The 20,710-nt window shown below is 46.9% G+C and overlaps 1 protein-coding gene across 3 annotated transcripts in view; it reads left to right on the forward strand.

Annotated features, from left to right (window-relative positions):
- GOLGA1 (golgin A1) overlaps nucleotides 1–17,516 on the forward strand; it is a 49,083-nt gene extending 31,567 nt beyond the window's left edge. For all 3 annotated transcript variants that reach the window (XM_083160984.1, XM_083160985.1, XM_083160986.1), the window contains 6 exons: nucleotides 283–443; nucleotides 6,974–7,126; nucleotides 8,595–8,654; nucleotides 10,904–11,059; nucleotides 11,282–11,368; nucleotides 13,911–17,516. In XM_083160984.1, the coding sequence (XP_083017110.1) occupies nucleotides 283–443; nucleotides 6,974–7,126; nucleotides 8,595–8,654; nucleotides 10,904–11,059; nucleotides 11,282–11,368; nucleotides 13,911–13,991 (698 nt within the window). In that variant the 3' untranslated portion in view covers nucleotides 13,992–17,516. The remainder of the gene's footprint in view (nucleotides 1–282; nucleotides 444–6,973; nucleotides 7,127–8,594; nucleotides 8,655–10,903; nucleotides 11,060–11,281; nucleotides 11,369–13,910) is intronic.
- The last annotated feature ends 3,194 nt before the right edge of the window (nucleotides 17,517–20,710 follow it).

The raw sequence follows: 20,710 nt of genomic DNA on the forward strand, positions 1-20,710 counted from the left end.
CCATTTTAACATGATTTTATTTAATTTTTGTTAGTTGTTTTTTACTGGAATTGACCCTGGTGATTGTGTGTCCTGATATAACGCTTCTGCTCAGTCTACTTTCTTTCAAATGCATTGAAAATCTCTGGATACTTTCATAAGGCCGGATTGTACAAATATCCGAATGGATATCCAGCGGAACGTTCAGGGTTGCTGACTGGGCGGAGAACGGGTAGATTGGTTTGCCACCTTGTTCTGCGATCATTTCCCATGATGAATTCTCTTTAATTGTTTTCTTTTTAGATTATGATGTTATCGTATTACGAATGCAGCAGCTGCAGTCCGAACTGGAGACCTACAAAGCCAAAGTCACCCAGAGTGCGGAGACTGCGGAGAAGCATGCCAGTGCTGTGCGGGTGCAGCTGCAGGAGCAGAAGGAAGCTCTGCTGGCAAGCGAGTCACAGGTACGGCCGCACTAGCTCAGGACAGATGTACTGACCTCATATGGCAGGATCAGAACGTTGTACATCCACCTACTGTGTTACCCTGTATTGTGCTCACCAGAAGGTGACCGGACATCTGTGCTTGTATAGAGACCTAATAATCGCTGTAAAAAGCAGAATTGCGCCAGTTTCCAACTGCTAACAATTCAGCGCTGGCATCTGCATTGTTGCGGCTCAGGGCTGTGTGATGCTTTGGGGGTGTGGCTCAGGGCTGTGTGATGCTTTGGGGGTGTGGATCAGGTCTTTAGGGGTGTGGCTCAGGGCTGTGTGATGCTTTGGGGGTGTGGCTCAGGGCTTTGGGGGTGCAGTTTAGGGCTGTGTGATGCTTTGGGGGTGCGGCTCTGGGCTGTGTGATGCTTTGGGGGTGCGGCTCAGGGCTGTGTGATGCTTTGGGGGTGCGGCTCAGGGCTGTGTGATGCTTTGGGGGTGTGGCTCAGGGCTTTCGGGGTGCGGCTCAGTGCTGTGTGATGCTTTGGGGGTGCGGCTCAGGGCTGTGTGATGCTTTAGGGGTGCGGCTCAGGGCTGTGTGATACTTTGGGGGTGCGGCTCAGGGCTGTGTGATGCTTTGGGGGTGTGGCTCAGGGCTTTGGGGGTGAGGCTCAGGGCTGTGTGATGCTTTGGGGGTGTGGCTCAGGGCTGTGTGATGCTTTGGGGGTGCGGCTCAGGGCTGTGTGATGCTTTGGGGGTGCGGATCATTTGGTTGACCACAGGAAGGTCTACAGGCGTTAGGTGGACACATGGAAAAGGTTGACAGGGTTATAAGGTCTACATTGGGAAGCTCTACATGGGGTTTTCGCTTTATTTGGTCCCGAATGTCGACACTATGGACATGAACACCATATCGGTGCAAAGCGTCCCCTCGCTTGGCTCGCTTGCCATGCTTTGGGCACGGTGCCTCGCTACACTGGACACACTATACTCTTCGCCCGCCATGCTGTAGCGGGCATGAAATACCGCATGTCTACCTTCCCAATGTTGACCTAATGCTTGTGTCGACCTAAAGCCATGTTGACCTTTTGCCTGTGTCAACCTTCAGTGGTCAACCGAATGCACATCGACATTTCAGTGTCCACCTAGTGACTGCGTTCCATGCTTTATTGGGGCAGTGTGACTGGTCCTGACCAAGCGATGTAGCACAGTCTGTACCAGAGACGCCGTGCTGCGACTTTAACCACACCGGAATACATTTTAAATAGTTAGGAAGTTCCAGAGGAAGCACAAGGGAACGTGGTGTGAGAAAAAGCCACGGCCGATGCGTTCTAGCACTTCATATACAGATTCGGACTCCGATGTACACCGGTTACTGGCGTCTCTAATTATAGTAATCGGTGCCGTCTCTTGAAGTGGTTCTATCACCTCATATTGCGGCACATGTGAGGAATAAGATGGTTGGCGCGAGGCTGTCTGTAGTGCGTGAGGACACATCTGTAGGTCTGTAGTGCGTGAGGACACATCTGTAGGTCTGTAGTGCGTGAGGAGCATCTGTAGGTCTGTAGTGCGTGAGGACACATCTGTAGGTCTGTAGTGCGTGAGGACACATCTGTAGGTCTGTAGTGCGTGAGGACACATCTGTAGGTCTGTAGTGCGTGAGGACACGTCTGTAGGTCTGTAGTGCGTGAGGACACGTCTGTAGTGTGTGAGGACACATCTGTAGGTCTGTAGTGCGTGAGGACACGTCTGTAGTGCGTGAGGACACGTCTGTAGTGCGTGAGGACACATCTGTAGGTCTGTAGTGCGTGAGGACACATCTGTAGGTCTGTAGTGCGTGAGGACACATCTGTAGGTCTGTAGTGCGTGAGGACACATCTTTAGGTCTGTAGTGCGTGAGGACACATCTGGAGGTCTGTAGTGCGTGAGGACACATCTGGAGGTCTGTAGTGCGTGAGGACACATCTGGAGGTCTGTAGTGCGTGAGGACACATCTGGAGGTCTGTAGTGCGTGAGGACACATCTGTAGTGCGTGAGGACACATCTGTAGGTCTGTAGTGCGTGAGGACACAACTGTAGGTCTGTAGTGCGTGAGGACACAACTGTAGTGCGTGAGGACACATCTGTAGGTCTGTAGTGCGTGAGGACACATCTGTAGGTCTGTAGTGCGTGAGGACACATCTGTAGGTCTGTAGTGCGTGAGGACACATCTGTAGGTCTGTAGTGCGTGAGGACACATCTGTAGGTCTGTAGTGCGTGAGGACACATCTGTAGGTCTGTAGTGCGTGAGGACACATCTGTAGGTCTGTAGTGCGTGAGGACACATCTGTAGGTCTGTAGTGCGTGAGGACACATCTGTAGGTCTGTAGTGCGCGAGGACACATCTGTAGGTCTGTAGTGCGCGAGGACACATCTGTAGTGCGTGAGGACACATCTGTAGGTCTGTAGTGCGTGAGGACACATCTGTAGTGCGTGAGGACACATCTGTAGGTCTGTAGTGCGTGAGGACACATCTGTAGTGCGTGAGGACACATCTGTAGTGCGTGAGGACACATCTGTTGGTCTGTAGTGCGTGAGGACACATCTGTTGGTCTGTAGTGCGCGAGGACACATCTGTAGGTCTGTAGTGCGCGAGGACACATCTGTAGGTCTGTAGTGCGCGAGGACACATCTGTAGGTCTGTAGTGCCTGAGGACACATCTGTAGGTCTGTAGTGCGCGAGGACACATCTGTAGGTCTGTAGTGCGCGAGGACACATCTGTAGGTCTGTAGTGCGCGAGGACACATCTGTAGGTCTGTAGTGCGTGAGGACACATCTGTAGGTCTGTAGTGCGTGAGGACACATCTGTAGGTCTGTAGTGCGTGAGGACACATCTGTAGGTCTGTAGTGCGTGAGGACACATCTGTAGGTCTGTAGTGCGTGAGGACACATCTGTAGGTCTGTAGTGCGTGAGGACACATCTGTAGGTCTGTAGTGCGTGAGGACACATCTGTAGGTCTGTAGTGCGTGAGGACACGTCTGTAGTGCGTGAGGACACATCTGGAGGTCTGTAGTGCGTGAGGACACATCTGGAGGTCTGTAGTGCGTGAGGACACATCTGGAGGTCTGTAGTGCGTGAGGACACATCTGGAGGTCTGTAGTGCGTGAGGACACATCTGGAGGTCTGTAGTGCGTGAGGACACATCTGTAGTGCGTGAGGACACATCTGTAGGTCTGTAGTGCGTGAGGACACAACTGTAGGTCTGTAGTGCGTGAGGACACAACTGTAGGTCTGTAGTGCGTGAGGACACATCTGTAGGTCTGTAGTGCGTGAGGACACATCTGTAGGTCTGTAGTGCGTGAGGACACATCTGTAGGTCTGTAGTGCGTGAGGACACGTCTGTAGTGCGTGAGGACACATCTGGAGGTCTGTAGTGCGTGAGGACACATCTGGAGGTCTGTAGTGCGTGAGGACACATCTGGAGGTCTGTAGTGCGTGAGGACACATCTGGAGGTCTGTAGTGCGTGAGGACACATCTGGAGGTCTGTAGTGCGTGAGGACACATCTGTAGTGCGTGAGGACACATCTGTAGGTCTGTAGTGCGTGAGGACACAACTGTAGGTCTGTAGTGCGTGAGGACACATCTGTAGGTCTGTAGTGCGTGAGGACACATCTGTAGGTCTGTAGTGCGTGAGGACACATCTGTAGGTCTGTAGTGCGTGAGGACACATCTGTAGGTCTGTAGTGCGCGAGGACACATCTGTAGGTCTGTAGTGCGCGAGGACACATCTGTAGTGCGTGAGGACACATCTGTAGGTCTGTAGTGCGTGAGGACACATCTGTAGTGCGTGAGGACACATCTGTAGTGCGTGAGGACACATCTGTAGGTCTGTAGTGCGTGAGGACACATCTGTAGTGCGTGAGGACACATCTGTAGTGCGTGAGGACACATCTGTTGGTCTGTAGTGCGTGAGGACACATCTGTTGGTCTGTAGTGCGCGAGGACACATCTGTAGGTCTGTAGTGCGCGAGGACACATCTGTAGGTCTGTAGTGCGCGAGGACACATCTGTAGGTCTGTAGTGCGCGAGGACACATCTGTAGGTCTGTAGTGCGTGAGGACACATCTGTAGGTCTGTAGTGCGTGAGGACACATCTGTAGGTCTGTAGTGCGTGAGGACACATCTGTAGGTCTGTAGTGCGTGAGGACACATCTGTAGGTCTGTAGTGCGTGAGGACACATCTGTAGGTCTGTAGTGCGTGAGGACACATCTGTAGGTCTGTAGTGCGTCTGTAGGTCTGTAGTGCGTGAGGACACATCTGTAGGTCTGTAGTGCGTGAGGACACATCTGTAGGTCTGTAGTGCGTGAGGACACATCTGTAGGTCTGTAGTGCGTGAGGACACATCTGTAGGTCTGTAGTGCGTGAGGACACATCTGTAGGTCTGTAGTGCGTGAGGACACATCTGTAGGTCTGTAGTGCGTGAGGACACATCTGTAGGTCTGTAGTGCGTGAGGACACGTCTGTAGTGCGTGAGGACACGTCTGTAGGTCTGTAGTGCGTGAGGACACGTCTGTAGGTCTGTAGTGCGTGAGGACACGTCTGTAGGTCTGTAGTGCGTGAGGACACATCTGTAGGTCTGTAGTGCGTGAGGACACATCTGTAGGTCTGTAGTGCGTGAGGACACATCTGTAGGTCTGTAGTGCGTGAGGACACATCTGTAGGTCTGTAGTGCGTGAGGACACATCTGTAGGTCTGTAGTGCGTGAGGACACATCTGTAGGTCTGTAGTGCGTGAGGACACGTCTGTAGGTCTGTAGTGCGTGAGGACACGTCTGTAGTGCGTGAGGACACATCTGTAGGTCTGTAGTGCGTGAGGACACGTCTGTAGTGCGTGAGGACACATCTGTAGGTCTGTAGTGCGTGAGGACACATCTGTAGGTCTGTAGTGCGTGAGGACACATCTGGAGGTCTGTAGTGCGTGAGGACACATCTGGAGGTCTGTAGTGCGTGAGGACACATCTGGAGGTCTGTAGTGCGTGAGGACACATCTGGAGGTCTGTAGTGCGTGAGGACACATCTGTAGTGCGTGAGGACACAACTGTAGGTCTGTAGTGTGTGAGGACACAACTGTAGGTCTGTAGTGCGTGAGGACACAACTGTAGTGCGTGAGGACACATCTGTAGGTCTGTAGTGCGTGAGGACACATCTGTAGGTCTGTAGTGCGTGAGGACACATCTGTAGGTCTGTAGTGCGTGAGGACACATCTGTAGGTCTGTAGTGCGTGAGGACACATCTGTAGGTCTGTAGTGCGTGAGGACACATCTGTAGGTCTGTAGTGCGTGAGGACACATCTGTAGGTCTGTAGTGCGTGAGGACACATCTGTAGGTCTGTAGTGCGTGAGGACACATCTGTAGGTCTGTAGTGCGCGAGGACACATCTGTAGGTCTGTAGTGCGCGAGGACACATCTGTAGGTCTGTAGTGCGCGAGGACACATCTGTAGTGCGCGAGGACACATCTGTAGTGCGCGAGGACACATCTGTAGTGCGTGAGGACACATCTGTAGGTCTGTAGTGCGTGAGGACACATCTGTAGTGCGTGAGGACACATCTGTAGGTCTGTAGTGCGTGAGGACACATCTGTAGTGCGTGAGGACACATCTGTAGTGCGTGAGGACACATCTGTTGGTCTGTAGTGCGTGAGGACACATCTGTAGGTCTGTAGTGCGCGAGGACACATCTGTAGGTCTGTAGTGCGCGAGGACACATCTGTAGGTCTGTAGTGCGCGAGGACACATCTGTAGGTCTGTAGTGCGCGAGGACACATCTGTAGGTCTGTAGTGCGCGAGGACACATCTGTAGGTCTGTAGTGCGCGAGGACACATCTGTAGGTCTGTAGTGCGTGAGGACACATCTGTAGGTCTGTAGTGCGTGAGGACACATCTGTAGGTCTGTAGTGCGTGAGGACACATCTGTAGGTCTGTAGTGCGTGAGGACACATCTGTAGGTCTGTAGTGCGTGAGGACACATCTGTAGGTCTGTAGTGCGTGAGGACACATCTGTAGGTCTGTAGTGCGTGAGGACACATCTGTAGGTCTGCAGTGCGTGAGGACACATCTGTAGGTCTAGTGCGTGAGGACACATCTGTAGGTCTGTAGTGCGTGAGGACACATCTGTAGGTCTGCAGTGCGTGAGGACACATCTGTAGGTCTAGTGCGTGAGGACACATCTGTAGGTCTGTAGTGCGTGAGGACACATCTGTAGGTCTGCAGTGCGTGAGGACACATCTGTAGGTCTGCAGTGCGTGAGGACACATCTGTAGGTCTGTAGTGCGTGAGGACACATCTGTAGGTCTGTAGTGCGTGAGGACACATCTGTAGGTCTGTAGTGCGTGAGGACACATCTGTAGGTCACTAGAGGGGTCTGTAGTGCGTGAGGACACATCTGTAGGTCACTGGAGGGATCTTCCGCGCTCTTGTAGTAGATTGGCCGGAGGAAAATAAAGCTTTGGGGAATTTCTCTGTATTGTCCAGGACACATACCCTGTGATTTATGCATCTGTTCCCCCCCCCCATATCACTAGGTATCCACCCTGCAGGAAGAGGTGTCCACTCTGCATGACCGTCTGCATGGTACAACCACTCAGGAACCTAACGGAGATGTGACCGTGGGCGACATTGTGCAGCTACAGAAGGAGAACCGAGAGATGGAACAACAGATTGCTGAGAAAAACAAGGTGAGGCCTGCCGGGAATTGGCGGCTATCCCGCGCGTCTGCTCAGCGGGGACAGAACGACTCCTCGGTCTGAATTTAGTTTGGGATAAGATCCTATTCCTAACCATCCCTAGATTTAACGTTGGCTTTCCTTTAGCCAATGAGTGACCTGGACTGACTGATATGGCTGAAAGGGCACTCGCATAAATGGGCCACATACAAACCATTTAGGGAAGCTCCAGTCTGTGTCCTGGGACAGGAGGTTCTGGAACAAGCTAAACCTAGTTGTCTTCATATAAAGATGTGAAGTCTCTAGTTTCCTCCTGTGGCGGTGGCACCAGTAGTTCTGGCAGGTGGAGGAACTCCTTCACTGCCATCGTGCGGGGCTTGTAGGAGATCATGTACCCTCCATTGGGTGTGAGGTTCGGGTGTTTGTCTTGCCACCACAGCAGCATGACTAGTGTCCGTTGTCCAGAACTGCAGGGGGTGTATACTAAGTTTAGCGGACAGGTATACAGACCACTAAGCCCTTATTTGTTTTTCTATACAGTATATATTAAACATATTATGATACTTTGGGAACTTTTCTTGATATTTACACCAGACAAATTGTCTCTACATCTGTGAGGACATGCAGCATTTTACATTTGTAATAGTCTTAAAAAAAAAAAAAAAAATTTAAAGACTACTTACTTATATTGGGCCTAATTCAGACTGGATCACACAGCACTTTTTTTGTCTTTTGAGCACAACCACGCTGCAGGTGGGGCAGATGTAACCTGTGCAGAGTGTTAGATTTGTGTGTGTGTGTGTGTGTTCAAACTGAAATTTAAATTGCAGAATAAATGCAGCCAGTATTTACCCTGCACCAAAACAAAATAACTTCCCCCAAATCTAACTCTCTGTACGTTACATCTGCCCCACCTGCAGTGCAGCATTGTTTTGTCAATTGGGGAAAACATGTGCTTTGCGTTCCAGTCTGGTAGTATCTTACATGTGATGTTGCTATGGGCAACCAATCAGATCCTGTCTACGACCGGCGGGAACGAGCATCGGATGGGAATCGCATTTCTGCTTATTTTACATACAATCAGTCGACATTACATCAAAATTGGGGAAATGTAGCCCAAATCGTTCTGGTCTGTACCCAGCATAACCCCTCCTATAAGGACATTGAGATGAGACTATCCGTTTCTACCCTAGTACTTAATCAAGGCCTCATTAGTGTTACACACAAGTGTATCTGTGTAGGATATGTTGTTATTTGCACCTCTTTGAAGCAGATCTGCCTCATTGAAGTGTAAAAGTGCATTATACTTGGGACATATAGATGACCTTCGCCAGTTGTGGGGTTCATCTACCTTTTTATGAGCTGGATTTATTACACATCTACGCAAAGTACAAGTTTACGAGTTGACGTCTTTGCTCTAGACAACTTTAATAGACGGTCACCAGAAGAGCTTACGCTCACATGATTCCTTCTCCCGCAGACCATTAAACAGCTTCAGCAGAGGATGGCCGAGCTGAAGAAGACTTTGCAGAAAGAGCTGGTGAGTAGGCGGCTCGATCACCTGGTGCTTTGCGCTGTGGAAATGACGCGATTCTTAACGATCCTTTCTCTATTTGTGTTTCTAATAACGATAATTAGATTACATGTCTGGGGCCCCCGTCCCACCAAGTTAAATGATCTTTGAACGCATAGGCTAATTACCTGATTAGCGGCAGACAGCTCGCCCCCACGTACGGCTCTTTATCGCTTCCTTTTGTTTCATTTCAATACAGCCTCGGCGAGTGGGCGCTGCGCATAATAAGTAGTATATAACAATTACACAACATGGAGATAAAACAGGAAGGAGAGTGTTTAGGAGAAGGTTGTGTTCTGCTTTGTGTGCAGTTCGCTACGTGTGTAGACCCCATTAGGATCTCGTCCTCTTCTCTGTGTTTGACAAGTTTCTTTATATACAGATAATAAGGGCACTTAATTAAGATGCAAGTTAAGCGAATACAATAAGGAATGTTGGAGGATGCACTAGTATATGTCAATGGTCATGTACTTTATCCTCATTGTTTAGCTGGTGCTTATTAAATTCAGTCCTCACGTTTTCAGGATTCTTTTAGCATGCTCAGGTCTACTTAGGTATGATAATTACCAAAAAGCCTCTTTCCTGAGACAAAAATCTGGAAAACGTGAGCTGTTGCGGGTTACAGACTTGGAGGAAGGGTTGGCAAAAAAAACCCCCCACAAATTTATATACAAAAAAAAACCCATTCTTCTCGCAGATCTGTGAAGAGTGGCTCCTGATAATATAATTTCCCCATTTCAACACGTTCAACAGATAAGGATGCTGGAGTATGTTGCACCCCCAGAAGGCAGGGTTTATGGATGTTGTTTGGACCTCACTCCTAATGATTACCTTGTCTCTGTGTTGTCAGATAGGTGCTTAATATTGAGGCCCATAGAGGGGATGTGGTCAGTTTCCCGGCGGTCAAAATCCCGACCGCTGAAATTCCAGCACTTTGTCCCTCTGTGGGTGTCCAGGACACCTATAGAGGGAGAATAAATTAGTGTGCCGGGTGTAGCGAAGCACCGGGACCGCTGGGTGGCGAGCGATCCACGTCCCCCCCCCCCTTGTTGGGATTCCAGCGTCGGGATTTTGACCACCGGGATTCCATACCGAATCCCCATGGAGAATCTTGCTCTTCCTATCACTTATAATGGGTTGAGTAGAAGCAGGTTATCTCCAGGTTGTACCATAATCCAGAAGCCTTTGTGAATTCCTGGTTTTGCTTGAGGTGGCAATGTACCATGAATGCAATGCAGGGAAGCAGGTGGTAAGTGGCCACAGAGCTTTCTAATATACCAAAAGGGGCCATGACAGGGTAAACACTGGAAGAGCGTGGGCACTCTAGCAGTGGCAATTTGCACCAATTGCCTCTGGCTAGAGATTGATCATTGGCAAGTTGCTCAGTATCTCTGCCCATTTGGCGATGACCATATTTCTACATAGCCGAGTCCAGTTCCTGACATTGTGTGTTCTCGCCTTTCCGTTTCTCACAAGTGGTGTGGCGGGCTCCACTTTTGCTGCAAATGCATCTGTGCCAGAACCTTTGTGGTGCCCATTGCAGAACTGCTCTTTGGTAGGAAGCACAATTAAAATCACTTGAGTTGCTTTCAGTAGACCAGTCTGTTCACTACTTTATCAGGACAGTGTTTTGGTGTTGGACATCCAGGCCCCAAAGGTGATTAACCAACCTCCTTGTTCCCTATCTTTCCCTAGAACAGCTCCTAAACTGTGTTACAGGATTGAACCCATAAAGATAAAAAAAAAAACCCTTTTTTTTTTTAATCTTATGAGTTGACTCCTGATGGTCGATTCTACTAACACCAAATGGTGCAATTTGCCGTTTGAGTGTTATTTTCAGCATGAATAAACCTTAACTCGCACCCTTTGCAGGGTCGAATTGGCTGAAATTTGCTCGCACCCCTATATGGAGGTGCGAAAACTTTTCAGCCAATTCGTCCGGTGTCGCGATGATTCGCACTCAGCGATAGGATCGACCCCCATGTGCGTGTGACTTCTTCAATCCTTGGTGTATCTTCTCAGAGCCATGGATGTGTAAGTGGATTGATATCAGAGCACAAAGAGTAGACCAACTCTTCGTGCTTCATCAATCCACTTACACATACGTGGCTCTGTATTCTGTGACCTTCTCCCTGACTCTAATTTTGGTTTGAAATTTTTGTACGTAGCACCACCAGCTTTTCTCTACTCTTCCAACCTACATGTATTATTTATAGAGACTTAAACCAGATGCAGAGGAGAAGTTGAGCCCCGATCCACCAGCGCCTCCTCTCACCGTGACCAATAACGCCGACCTAAATGACTTACGAGAGATAAACTTTGAGTACTTAAAGCACGTTGTGTTGAAGTTCATGTCCGCGCGGGAAGCAGAGGTGAGACTTCTTTGAAAATTGATATCTCATATATAACTGCAAGCGATGTTTTTATACTTTTCATTTTTAAGACCCGAGAGTATGAGAGTAATGTCCCGTATGACTCCCGTCATACAGGAAAACTTTGATGTTTTAGTCCACGCCCTAAAATGATATCCGCAAGCTGAGAAGATTCCACATCGGATACCGTTACACAATGCGTTGTTTCCTTTCTGTCTCCAGGCTTTTCATCTCATCAAAGCTTTGTCAGTATTGCTCAACTTCTCTGTGGAAGAAGAAAATCTGCTTAAAGAGACTTTAGAATATAAGGTAAAATATTCTTTCATCTCCTGATTTCTCCCTTCCTGTAATCTCCTGGGATTCCCTGTAATACAGAGCAGGTAACTAGCTGCGGTAGGATATCAGATCTGGGTTATGCCACTGACCTGTCCTGCAACTGTGAGTGTTGCAAGGAATAACTGGCCGGAACATAGAGCGAATGTCCCGGTTTCTGGAAGAACATAGATCATTTATGAGTAATAGGTGGCTCACAGATTGGGTCAGTACCCAGTACCTGGGTGTTCATCTGTATTCCCAGGCTCATGTCTGTTTATGCCCCTATGCTGGCTGGAGTGTGGATCATTAGGTCTCTGGCATGTTGGTCGACATGCAGGAAGGTAGACATGGGTTAGGTTGACAGGGTCATTAGGTCGACATGGGGGTAGATCGACAGTCATGGGGTTTTTCACAGGGTTTTTTTTTGTCCCGAATTTCAACACAGTGGACATGGACACTGAAACGTACCACCGCGTCCCCTCGCATGGCTCGTTGTGCTCGCCATGCTTCGGGGACACTATTTTAGTTTCCCACTACGCCCTAGTGGATGGTGGGGCATAGGGATGACCATCGTTGCCATTGCCATCGATGGCAATTCTGCAACTGGCCATCGATAGTGCTTAACTATGCAATGGATGACCATCGATAATTTTACATATCGATGGTCATCCATTGTGTTTGATTGATTGGCCTGTGGGACAATCAAAACACGGGAACGGGGCTTCGCGGGTGTCGGGGGCGGAGCTATGTTCAGTGTCCCGGCACTTTGAAAAAAAAAAAAAAAACCCATCGTTTTGCTATTCCATCGATGGAGGTAAACCATCTGGTTCTCCCCCATCGATGGCAAAAGTATTTGACATCGGCCATGAACCATCGATGATTTAGAATCATTGATGGTCGATGGCCATCCCTAGTAGGGCATGAAATACCGCATGTTGGCTGAAAGAAATGTGAAAAACTCCATGTTAACATTTTGACTTATCAACCTACCCCCATGTCGACCTAATGACCCTGTTGACCTTAAAGCATGTCGTGCTAAATGCATGTCCACCTAATGACCATTTCCCGCTGACTGTAGGTCAGGGCGCAGTGCCGGTCGGAGGCGGGGGCGCAGTGCCGGTCGGAGGCGGGGGCGCAGTGCCGGTCGGAGGCTGGAGTGCAGGAAAGTTCCCAGTCATGTTTCTTCCTCACTTGGGCATCGTACGTCCCGAATAAGTAGCAATCCGTCATATTAGTGGCCATTAGTAGTGAGGACAAGTGGAAACATTTGAAGGAATATTCGGGTTACCTGTGGGGCATATGGTCCCTTTTGCCTTTTACAGAAATGATAAATATTTCTATCATTGTCGCGATGTACAGATAGAAGACGGAGCGTTCGCTCCACATGCTGCACACCAATAACCAGCCCGTCATTCATACCAAATGCCACAATACACGAGGGATTGTCGCCGGGGGAACAGAACATTCATCTTTCAGATGCCGTTTAGTCCGTTGGGTTTATGTTCAAAATGTAAAAAAAACCTGGAAGTTCTGCTGCAGAATGTGCTCATGGGAGATCAGATAAACATCCAGGGCACAGGAAACAAAACTGTGGACCTGTTCGATAGGCTGCCTATGTTCGCACTGGGATACGGTCACTAGGTCGACAGGGTCATTGGGTTGACATGGGGAAGGTCTACAGTCAAAAGTTCGACATGGGGTTTTTCCCTATTTTGAGCCGACATGTGCCGACAGGCGGTATTTCATGCCCTACCATCCACTAGGGCGTGGTGGGAGAATAAAACTAGTGTGCCGAGTGTAGCGATGCACCGTGCCCGAAGCATGGCGAGCTGACGCGGTGCACTTTTTTAGTGTTGACCTATTGACTGTTGACCTAACCCCATTTCGACCTAGTTGCTGTTTATCCAATGATCCATACCCGTTAGCACCCTAATGACCAGTTGAACACTGCCCCGACGAAGCCCCCCCCCCCGTAAAAAACACCGTTCCGCTCCCCTGCTTCCTCCCACTTCCTGCTCCTCCTGAAGCAAAAGGCCCAGTGAGTGGGAAACTCACCAAAGATGGTTGCTCCCTGGGTTTGCACATATTTGCGCATTGGAGACTGGGCCGAAACTCCTTCCGAAATGGTCTAAATTGGCTCCTATGTGTCTTGTTCTGAGTCGCATGTAATGCAAACACAATTCTAGGAGACAGCTGCGAGCAGAACGATATCGCAATGATACATGTACGATGCGTCCTGTGCCATCGCCCGTACCAGTCCTTGTTCTCCTCAGCATGTACACCGACCCCACACTACACGACGGGAATCTGTCTCTTATCATAGGCAAAGTATCCTGTAACTTTGGCTACACTCCCGCATCACTGTTCTCTGTGCGCATTAGTGCTGCCCAGTTACAACCGATTAGATGGATACAGCTCTGATCAGATTGGCGCTGATGTGGCTGTAGACAATCGATGACGCGGAAGCATTCTGTCTGTCATGTGTCCTGTCCCTATGAATGCCCACAATTCATTTGATAATTCTGTGTCATTGCAGATGTCCTGGTTCGGTTCTAAGCCAGCTCCAAAGGGGACAGTTCGTCCATCTATCTCCAAGCCAAGGACACCCTGGTCTTAAATGGACGAGTATGTAGACAAAGAACTCTTACGACCGCACTTTCTATGATAAGGAACATTAACCGCTGGAAGGTCTTGATGTGTTCTAACCACTTTCTCTACTGTGTGTTCTATGAGCTTTTCCAAACCTGTTTACAATCCGGGTATCTCGGTGGTGACTTGTTTTGGTTGGAGTGGATGTCCGGCCCAGAGACATGACGACCTTTAGCATCTGTACATATGATCCTATGCAATGGAAGACTCCTGTACTGTCGCTGTGAATGCAGTCAGGTCGAGCATTTTGACTCTTAATATGAATCGGTTTTCAGTGTTCCGGAGCTTCTGTCTCGCGTTACCTTGCCAGCATTCACTTGGTACCGCGAAGCCTCCGATAAAGTGATCTCATCCTCTCGCTTCATCTTTTTTAATACACTTCCAAGGGCTTTTAATAGAACAGGTGAGATCCCATTCCCAGCACACTAGCATATTACAAGCCGATATACGGTACAGCAGGCGTTAGGCAGCATGATTCCATTTTAATGATGTACTGTCCAATAAAGGGGGTAATTATTGCAATGTCAGGTTTGTATATTTAAATAGAAGAGTTAGCGTTTAGTGAATTAACATGGATATTTATAGGATTCTTGGCATCAATTAAAAGAATCTTGAATTGTAGTAAGTGACCTTGCATTCCCTCTTCCACTTCACCGGGGACCATAGATATAGTTGTAGCCACTGACACAAAGATCATCTGATTAGTTTATTAATTATTTAAATATTGGGTATAATGATGTCACTATTATAGTGGGTACAGCGGGTGACATTTTGGATTTGATTTGGAACAAACAAACGTCCAAAAAGATGATGATTTCTAGCGCAGACCTCTAGAGCCATATTAAACTAAACCGATCAATCACAATTCATTAATCCATGGACCACGTCGCACATATGTGGTTATTGTTTGTTAGTGTTCGTAATCAGTATTTTTTATCATTTTTGGAGTCACTGTGGACATTAAGTCGCCCCTTGGTGTTGGATTTACACTCCATCATAAGGTCTTTTATTTTTATTTTGTTAATGACATTTTGAGTTTATACAAAGTAATGAGGATAAGGTAAATTATAGGGGATCTAGAGATGGGAAAATCAAGTATAATCGGTAAAGTAGACATACAATCCCATCTAGACATCTTAGTTCTTATTGGAGCATTAGTGTATGTGATAATTAATGAACTTACGGTATTACGGTGATAAGTGCCTGCTGTTCACCTATCAGCATTGCTGCTCACGCACATACAATCTAATATTGAGGTGGAGAGTGAGAATTTCCCAACCAATCTGCTCCAAACTATCCTCTTTCAGCTCCACGATTGGCTGGTACTTGAACTGTCATGTTACAAACTGTGTTTGAAAAAAGACTTTAGAGCTGATTGGTTGGTGCTTTATCTCTCACTCTCCAAGACTTAGGGGCGTATTCAATGGTCCCAGCCCGCAATGTCCGTATTCACCTGACCCCCTGCACACGCTGTTTCCACGTTGCTGGGATTTTGCAGCAATGTGAAAATGGTGTGCACAGCCAATAAAACAGCGAGCTCCTTGCATTAGCCACAAGCCTCACTGTTACAGGGAATACTCGCTGTCCTCTGACGGTGAGGGTTTCCCCAGAACATTGAATAAGGTGAGCGGCTGATGTGGGGGTTAAATGACGAGGGTTGCTTGTTTTCGGCGATCCCCGCCGTTTAACCCCCTCGCCGGCTGCATTGAATATTGCCCATCAGCGTGTGTATGATATAATGTATTTAGTAAAGAAGATTTAGTGCTGGTTTGTTGCTCGTCTTTCTCCTCCTTAGTATTTGGCCCACGGAGAGCATTAATCACACACTAAACCTCAGCTTCAGCATCCATAGCAACAGGCACTTATCAAACCAGCATCGGCCTATCACAGAACAGGAAATCTACATTCAGTTATTTATTGTTTGCAAAGCTCATCATTATTATTATTACATATATTAACAACTGAAGATTTCACCAGCTGCTGCTCTGATACACTGCACACAATGATTATTTAGCTCCGCCCACCACATTCACAGTGTCATTCAGCTGTAGGAACCAGTTAGCGTCCGACGATTAATAACCAGCATGCCCACCGGAGAACACTGGCCCTGACAGATCGTTCAGCACACAGCGCTGACACATTGCTGAGCGATCTAGCAGCGCTCAGCAACTCACCGTGTGTGTGGGCCCCTTTACTGCAGCTTTATTAATGCGGCCTCTGCCAGAGCTAGGTCAGGTCGTGGAACGCAATAGTGCTTTATATGCTTACAGATTTACTATGTGATTCTAATATCTGTAGAATTTACCCCAGGGTTTTATATTTCCCATGGAAAAAAGAAATAAAGTAATCAGCCCCTTGGTTTCCGATCCTGCAAAAGATTTGTCCCAACCTGCGGGCAGTTGTCACCGTTTGTATCCAGCTTTTGATTGAAAACCATGGGGCAGATATATTAAAAAGCCCTTTGCGGTTTGAAAAAAACGGGTATCGGTTTTCCTGCATAATGTGGAGAATCGGGCACCCGTATCGCCGCAACGTATTATGCAGGGGGCAGCCGATAAGGAGAGCCGTTAATTCTTGTCTCAGTGGCTCTTTATCGGCGCCCTGGGCATGCACCTTTTAAATAAGCAACCCCCCCCCCCCAAATGCATTCAGATCACCATGCTATGAAATCAAATGGCAAGCTGAACACATTTGATTTGGACTATATAGTCTTACCTGTAGTCTATTTTCTATTCTATTCGATAGAACCGGCATCAAATGTGGCTGAAACTGTTCGATTTCAATTTTGACTATATTTAAGCAAAATCAAATTGAAGGCAAGGCGGTATCGTACCATGTGTAAGGGGCATTGGAGCTATTACAATCTATGGCGAACCCGCTAAATTATGTGCAAATGAAAATATATCTGCGCACACAACTTTTATTTTTTACTCTCCATTTCCTAAATACGGTCAGTATTTTAAAGCAGGGACTGTTAACATCCCGTAGTTTAACCTGGTTTCTGCAGTATTCCATTGCTACCCTAAGGAGAGACTACACTATTGTGTGACTATCAACAGCACAGGCAGCCAACCACTGGTGTATTTGAAATACTTAATTTTATACAAAAATTTGTGAAGAAATAAATTATATTTCCCGTTCAGAGGTCATTAGATGGAGGTCCTGTAGAGGGCGACGGTGAGAAGAAATATTTTGCAAGGTTCTTAAATTAGCAACAGTATTTCAAGCCTACATCATGTAAAAGGTGCAATAGATATTAAGCTGTGTGGTATAGGGTTCCGACAGTCAGACGTCCGGCACCCGTATAAATGCAAATAAGGAGATTGGTTTAATGCATTATTAATGTAAATTCTGCTCCATGGACGGCGTTATATAAAGCATTCACTATATCCAAACACTGTATATAGGCCTTGGATTATGTACATAGTCTATTAGTTGGTTTATTTAAATTGCAGTGCGCTGTGGATTAAATAACACTGCTGTTTCTGTTTCACTTGTGGCTGTTGTGTCATTTATAAGGCTTACATTTTTTCATTTCGTTCAATTAAGGTTTCTAGATGTGAGTGTTGTTTGGGTGTTTTAAGCAAACGAGATTGTCGATGCGTTGCCATCCGCCCATAAAATTATAGCCCTACTTGTGGGTGGGAACAGAAACCTAATACATTGTAAATGGTTTGTGCTGTTACTTGCTTTAAATGAGTCACAGTAACCGAGAGTTACAGCAGTGCGTGCACGGACACGAGGAACATGTTCTACACCAGAGGCGCACAAGCCGATTAATGAATAGTAAAATCCACAACCATTACCATGAATCAAACATCAAATTAGAAATCTGTTCCTGTGTTACACTGGAAGATCAATGATATGAAAGTACTAGGAAGCTTGCGGAATTATTACACACAATCCGCGGACTAGGAACAGGTGGAGCAACTTCACACCAGTTACTGAAGAAACGAGCAGCACGTTGTGAATCAGAAACAAATTATCTGGGACAGGTCAATTGTAGAACTAGATTTTTTATTTTAGGTGGGGCTCGTTTTTACGGAACGCTCCACCCAGAAATTAAAGTGATGTAATACTGTAACAAATACCTGTGTGTCAAGCTGGCGGTAAAAAGAAGTGAGCCATTACAACATTAGTCTACAACTTCCCTACATGTATGAACAAACGGGCAACAGTAATATAAGTAACGAGCTTGCATAAGGGTTTTCTTGTTTCTTCTTCTTCAGGAAGCAAGTTGTGAAGTTGAAGTCAGTTAGGCGTTCTATTTATTACACATGAAAACCTTTTCTGTGCTACATATCATTACTCACGGCTAGATTTGTACATTTATGCTTATGCCATTCAATGTCTATCCATGGGCAGGAAAGTGTTTAATCGCAAGCATATATAGGTTACCGTAATTGCATAAGAACCCAGTGAAAAGACTTCATACGGACAACATAACACCGCCCCACATATTCCTGATATAAATGTTCATTTGAAAAAAAAAATAATAATAATAAAGCCCTTAAGCTGCGTACACATGGTGCAATAACGGCAGACAACGATATTGTTAACTGTATCCCTCGAACTCCCCCATGAACGATATAGTGCATACACACTGAATGATGTCAAACAATAGGGTTGAATCTCCCCTTCATCTTTATCTGCTATTTCTGACAGAAAGGATGGTAGTTTCCAACAAAGCAGATCTGACTTACAAGTCAGATCTGTTTGGTCAGGAGCATCCATGGATTGTCAATTGTCCTGGACTTTTTTTTTTTACAAACCTCTGACCTTCTGAACGGAACAAAACGAAAATGGGCCGGGACGATCACAGTCAGAAATCCGGATTGAATAACCCCCAAAGAGTTTGCTTTACCATCCCCCGTCTTGTGTTATCTTTCGTGCACACTGGAGGAGGTAGCCAAAGTTATTAGTACACACAGAACGATATGCACAACAATCGATAATGTAATGATATAGTTATCGTGTATATCGTCTGCCTTTATCGCATAGTGTGTACGGAGTTTAACGTTTCAAGAGGCAAAAGATATTATTTTCGGGAGATTAAATGAAACCAGTATTGCTTGGTCGGCTCAAAAATAAGGCAGGGTCATAAAGTTGTGTCATCTGATCCTACAAACTAATGTGTTTCGATATAATAAATAGGACAAAACAAAAGAGAGATTGGGAGCGAGATGTTCTAAGCTTTGAAAAGTGGTAAATGGAGAATGATAAACAACTAATCAGCCAGCAGCTAATACTCTTATCAAACTCCGCCTGTAACATGACAGTTAGGAGCTGATTGGTTGGTTGTTTATCACTGACTCTAACGTTTTAAAAAATCCACCAGTAACCAGGAAAACCGGAACTGTCTGGGTGGGGACCTAAGGACTGAGTTTGAGAACCTGTTATCTATACAGAATAATTATATAAAACGGTCTTCAAATTAAGCAACTTCCCAACGATGGTATTCCAGGGTCTAATCTGATGAATTGTTCAGGTTCTTCTTAATGCTGCCCAGAGTCTTTGGGGGGTATTCAATCTCCTGCAGCCATTCCCGACGGGATATGGCTGCGGGGCCCTATTCAATGCGGTCTTCCTTGACAGCATTGAACAGGGGATCTCGGCAGAACGAGCCCAACTTCACAAGCCGTTGGCTTGTTCTGCCGAGAACGGCCGGGAATTGAGCTCCCGGTTGCTTCTCACGGCCACGCCCCCTCGCGACCCACGGCAGACGGGACATTGAATGCCGCCTGCAAAATCTCGGTTGAGCAGAATGAGAACGGGACAGGGGCACGGCTGTCGGGCCGCCCCAACATTGAATACCCCCCTATATCTCTGGAGAAGTCACCAGGCTGAGGTTAAGGCGGGTACAGTGGGGGACGCTGGAACAAGGAACCATGAATTAAATGTCTGAGAAAAGAGCCGCTTTAATCTCTAGGTAAAGGAAAGAATCTAAAAATAAGGACACTGACAAACATACAGACATAACGCAGCTTACAGTCGATGACGTCATGAAGCCGGTCTGGAAAACAACTTAACATATAAGACTGGATTGACATGGGTTATTTTAATTACATATTTGTGATTAATACAACAATTTTCTTTCTGTGGGCCAAATATTTAGACTTTAATTTTAACTTAATATAACACAAAATGACATGTCGCAGTAACAATTAAACCTTTCTATGCGCACCAACCAAACGGAATATCGTTCCTACGTGTTTACTCCAAACAATACCATTTGCAATCAATGATCCAAGAGCTTTATTGATGTAGCAGGCACTTAACAGATAATCCTTCTCTGGACAACAAACCCACATTGAGAGTTTTATGACGCAGAACTGTCCCAACGGGTGGTATAGCGCCCAGTCGTCAGATATATCGGAGCACACAGTTCTAAGGGAATACCCCAAAGTCTAACCCCCTGCTACTAGATCAGCAACATTGCATGTTTACCGGGAAAGGGCTTCTTTTTGGAGAGTATGCAAGAGGTCCTGGGGCTGCTTAGTAAACCTTGCTGATTACGGTCCCTCTGGCCTCCTGCGCCGACCAGAGTACAGAAGCTCTTGCGGCACAATACTGCATCGATGTATTGTTAGGTTGCAGAAAAATAAATATTCAGTGTATGAGTGAAACATGCAATGTTGCTTTAAAAAGTAAAAAAAAAAAAAAAACACAGTCTCAACCAGTAACACA

The sequence above is a fragment of the Crinia signifera genome, chromosome 9 (assembly GCF_055691185.1).
Source record: "Crinia signifera chromosome 9, ASM5569118v1, whole genome shotgun sequence".
Taxonomy (NCBI): Eukaryota; Metazoa; Chordata; class Amphibia; order Anura; family Myobatrachidae; genus Crinia; species Crinia signifera.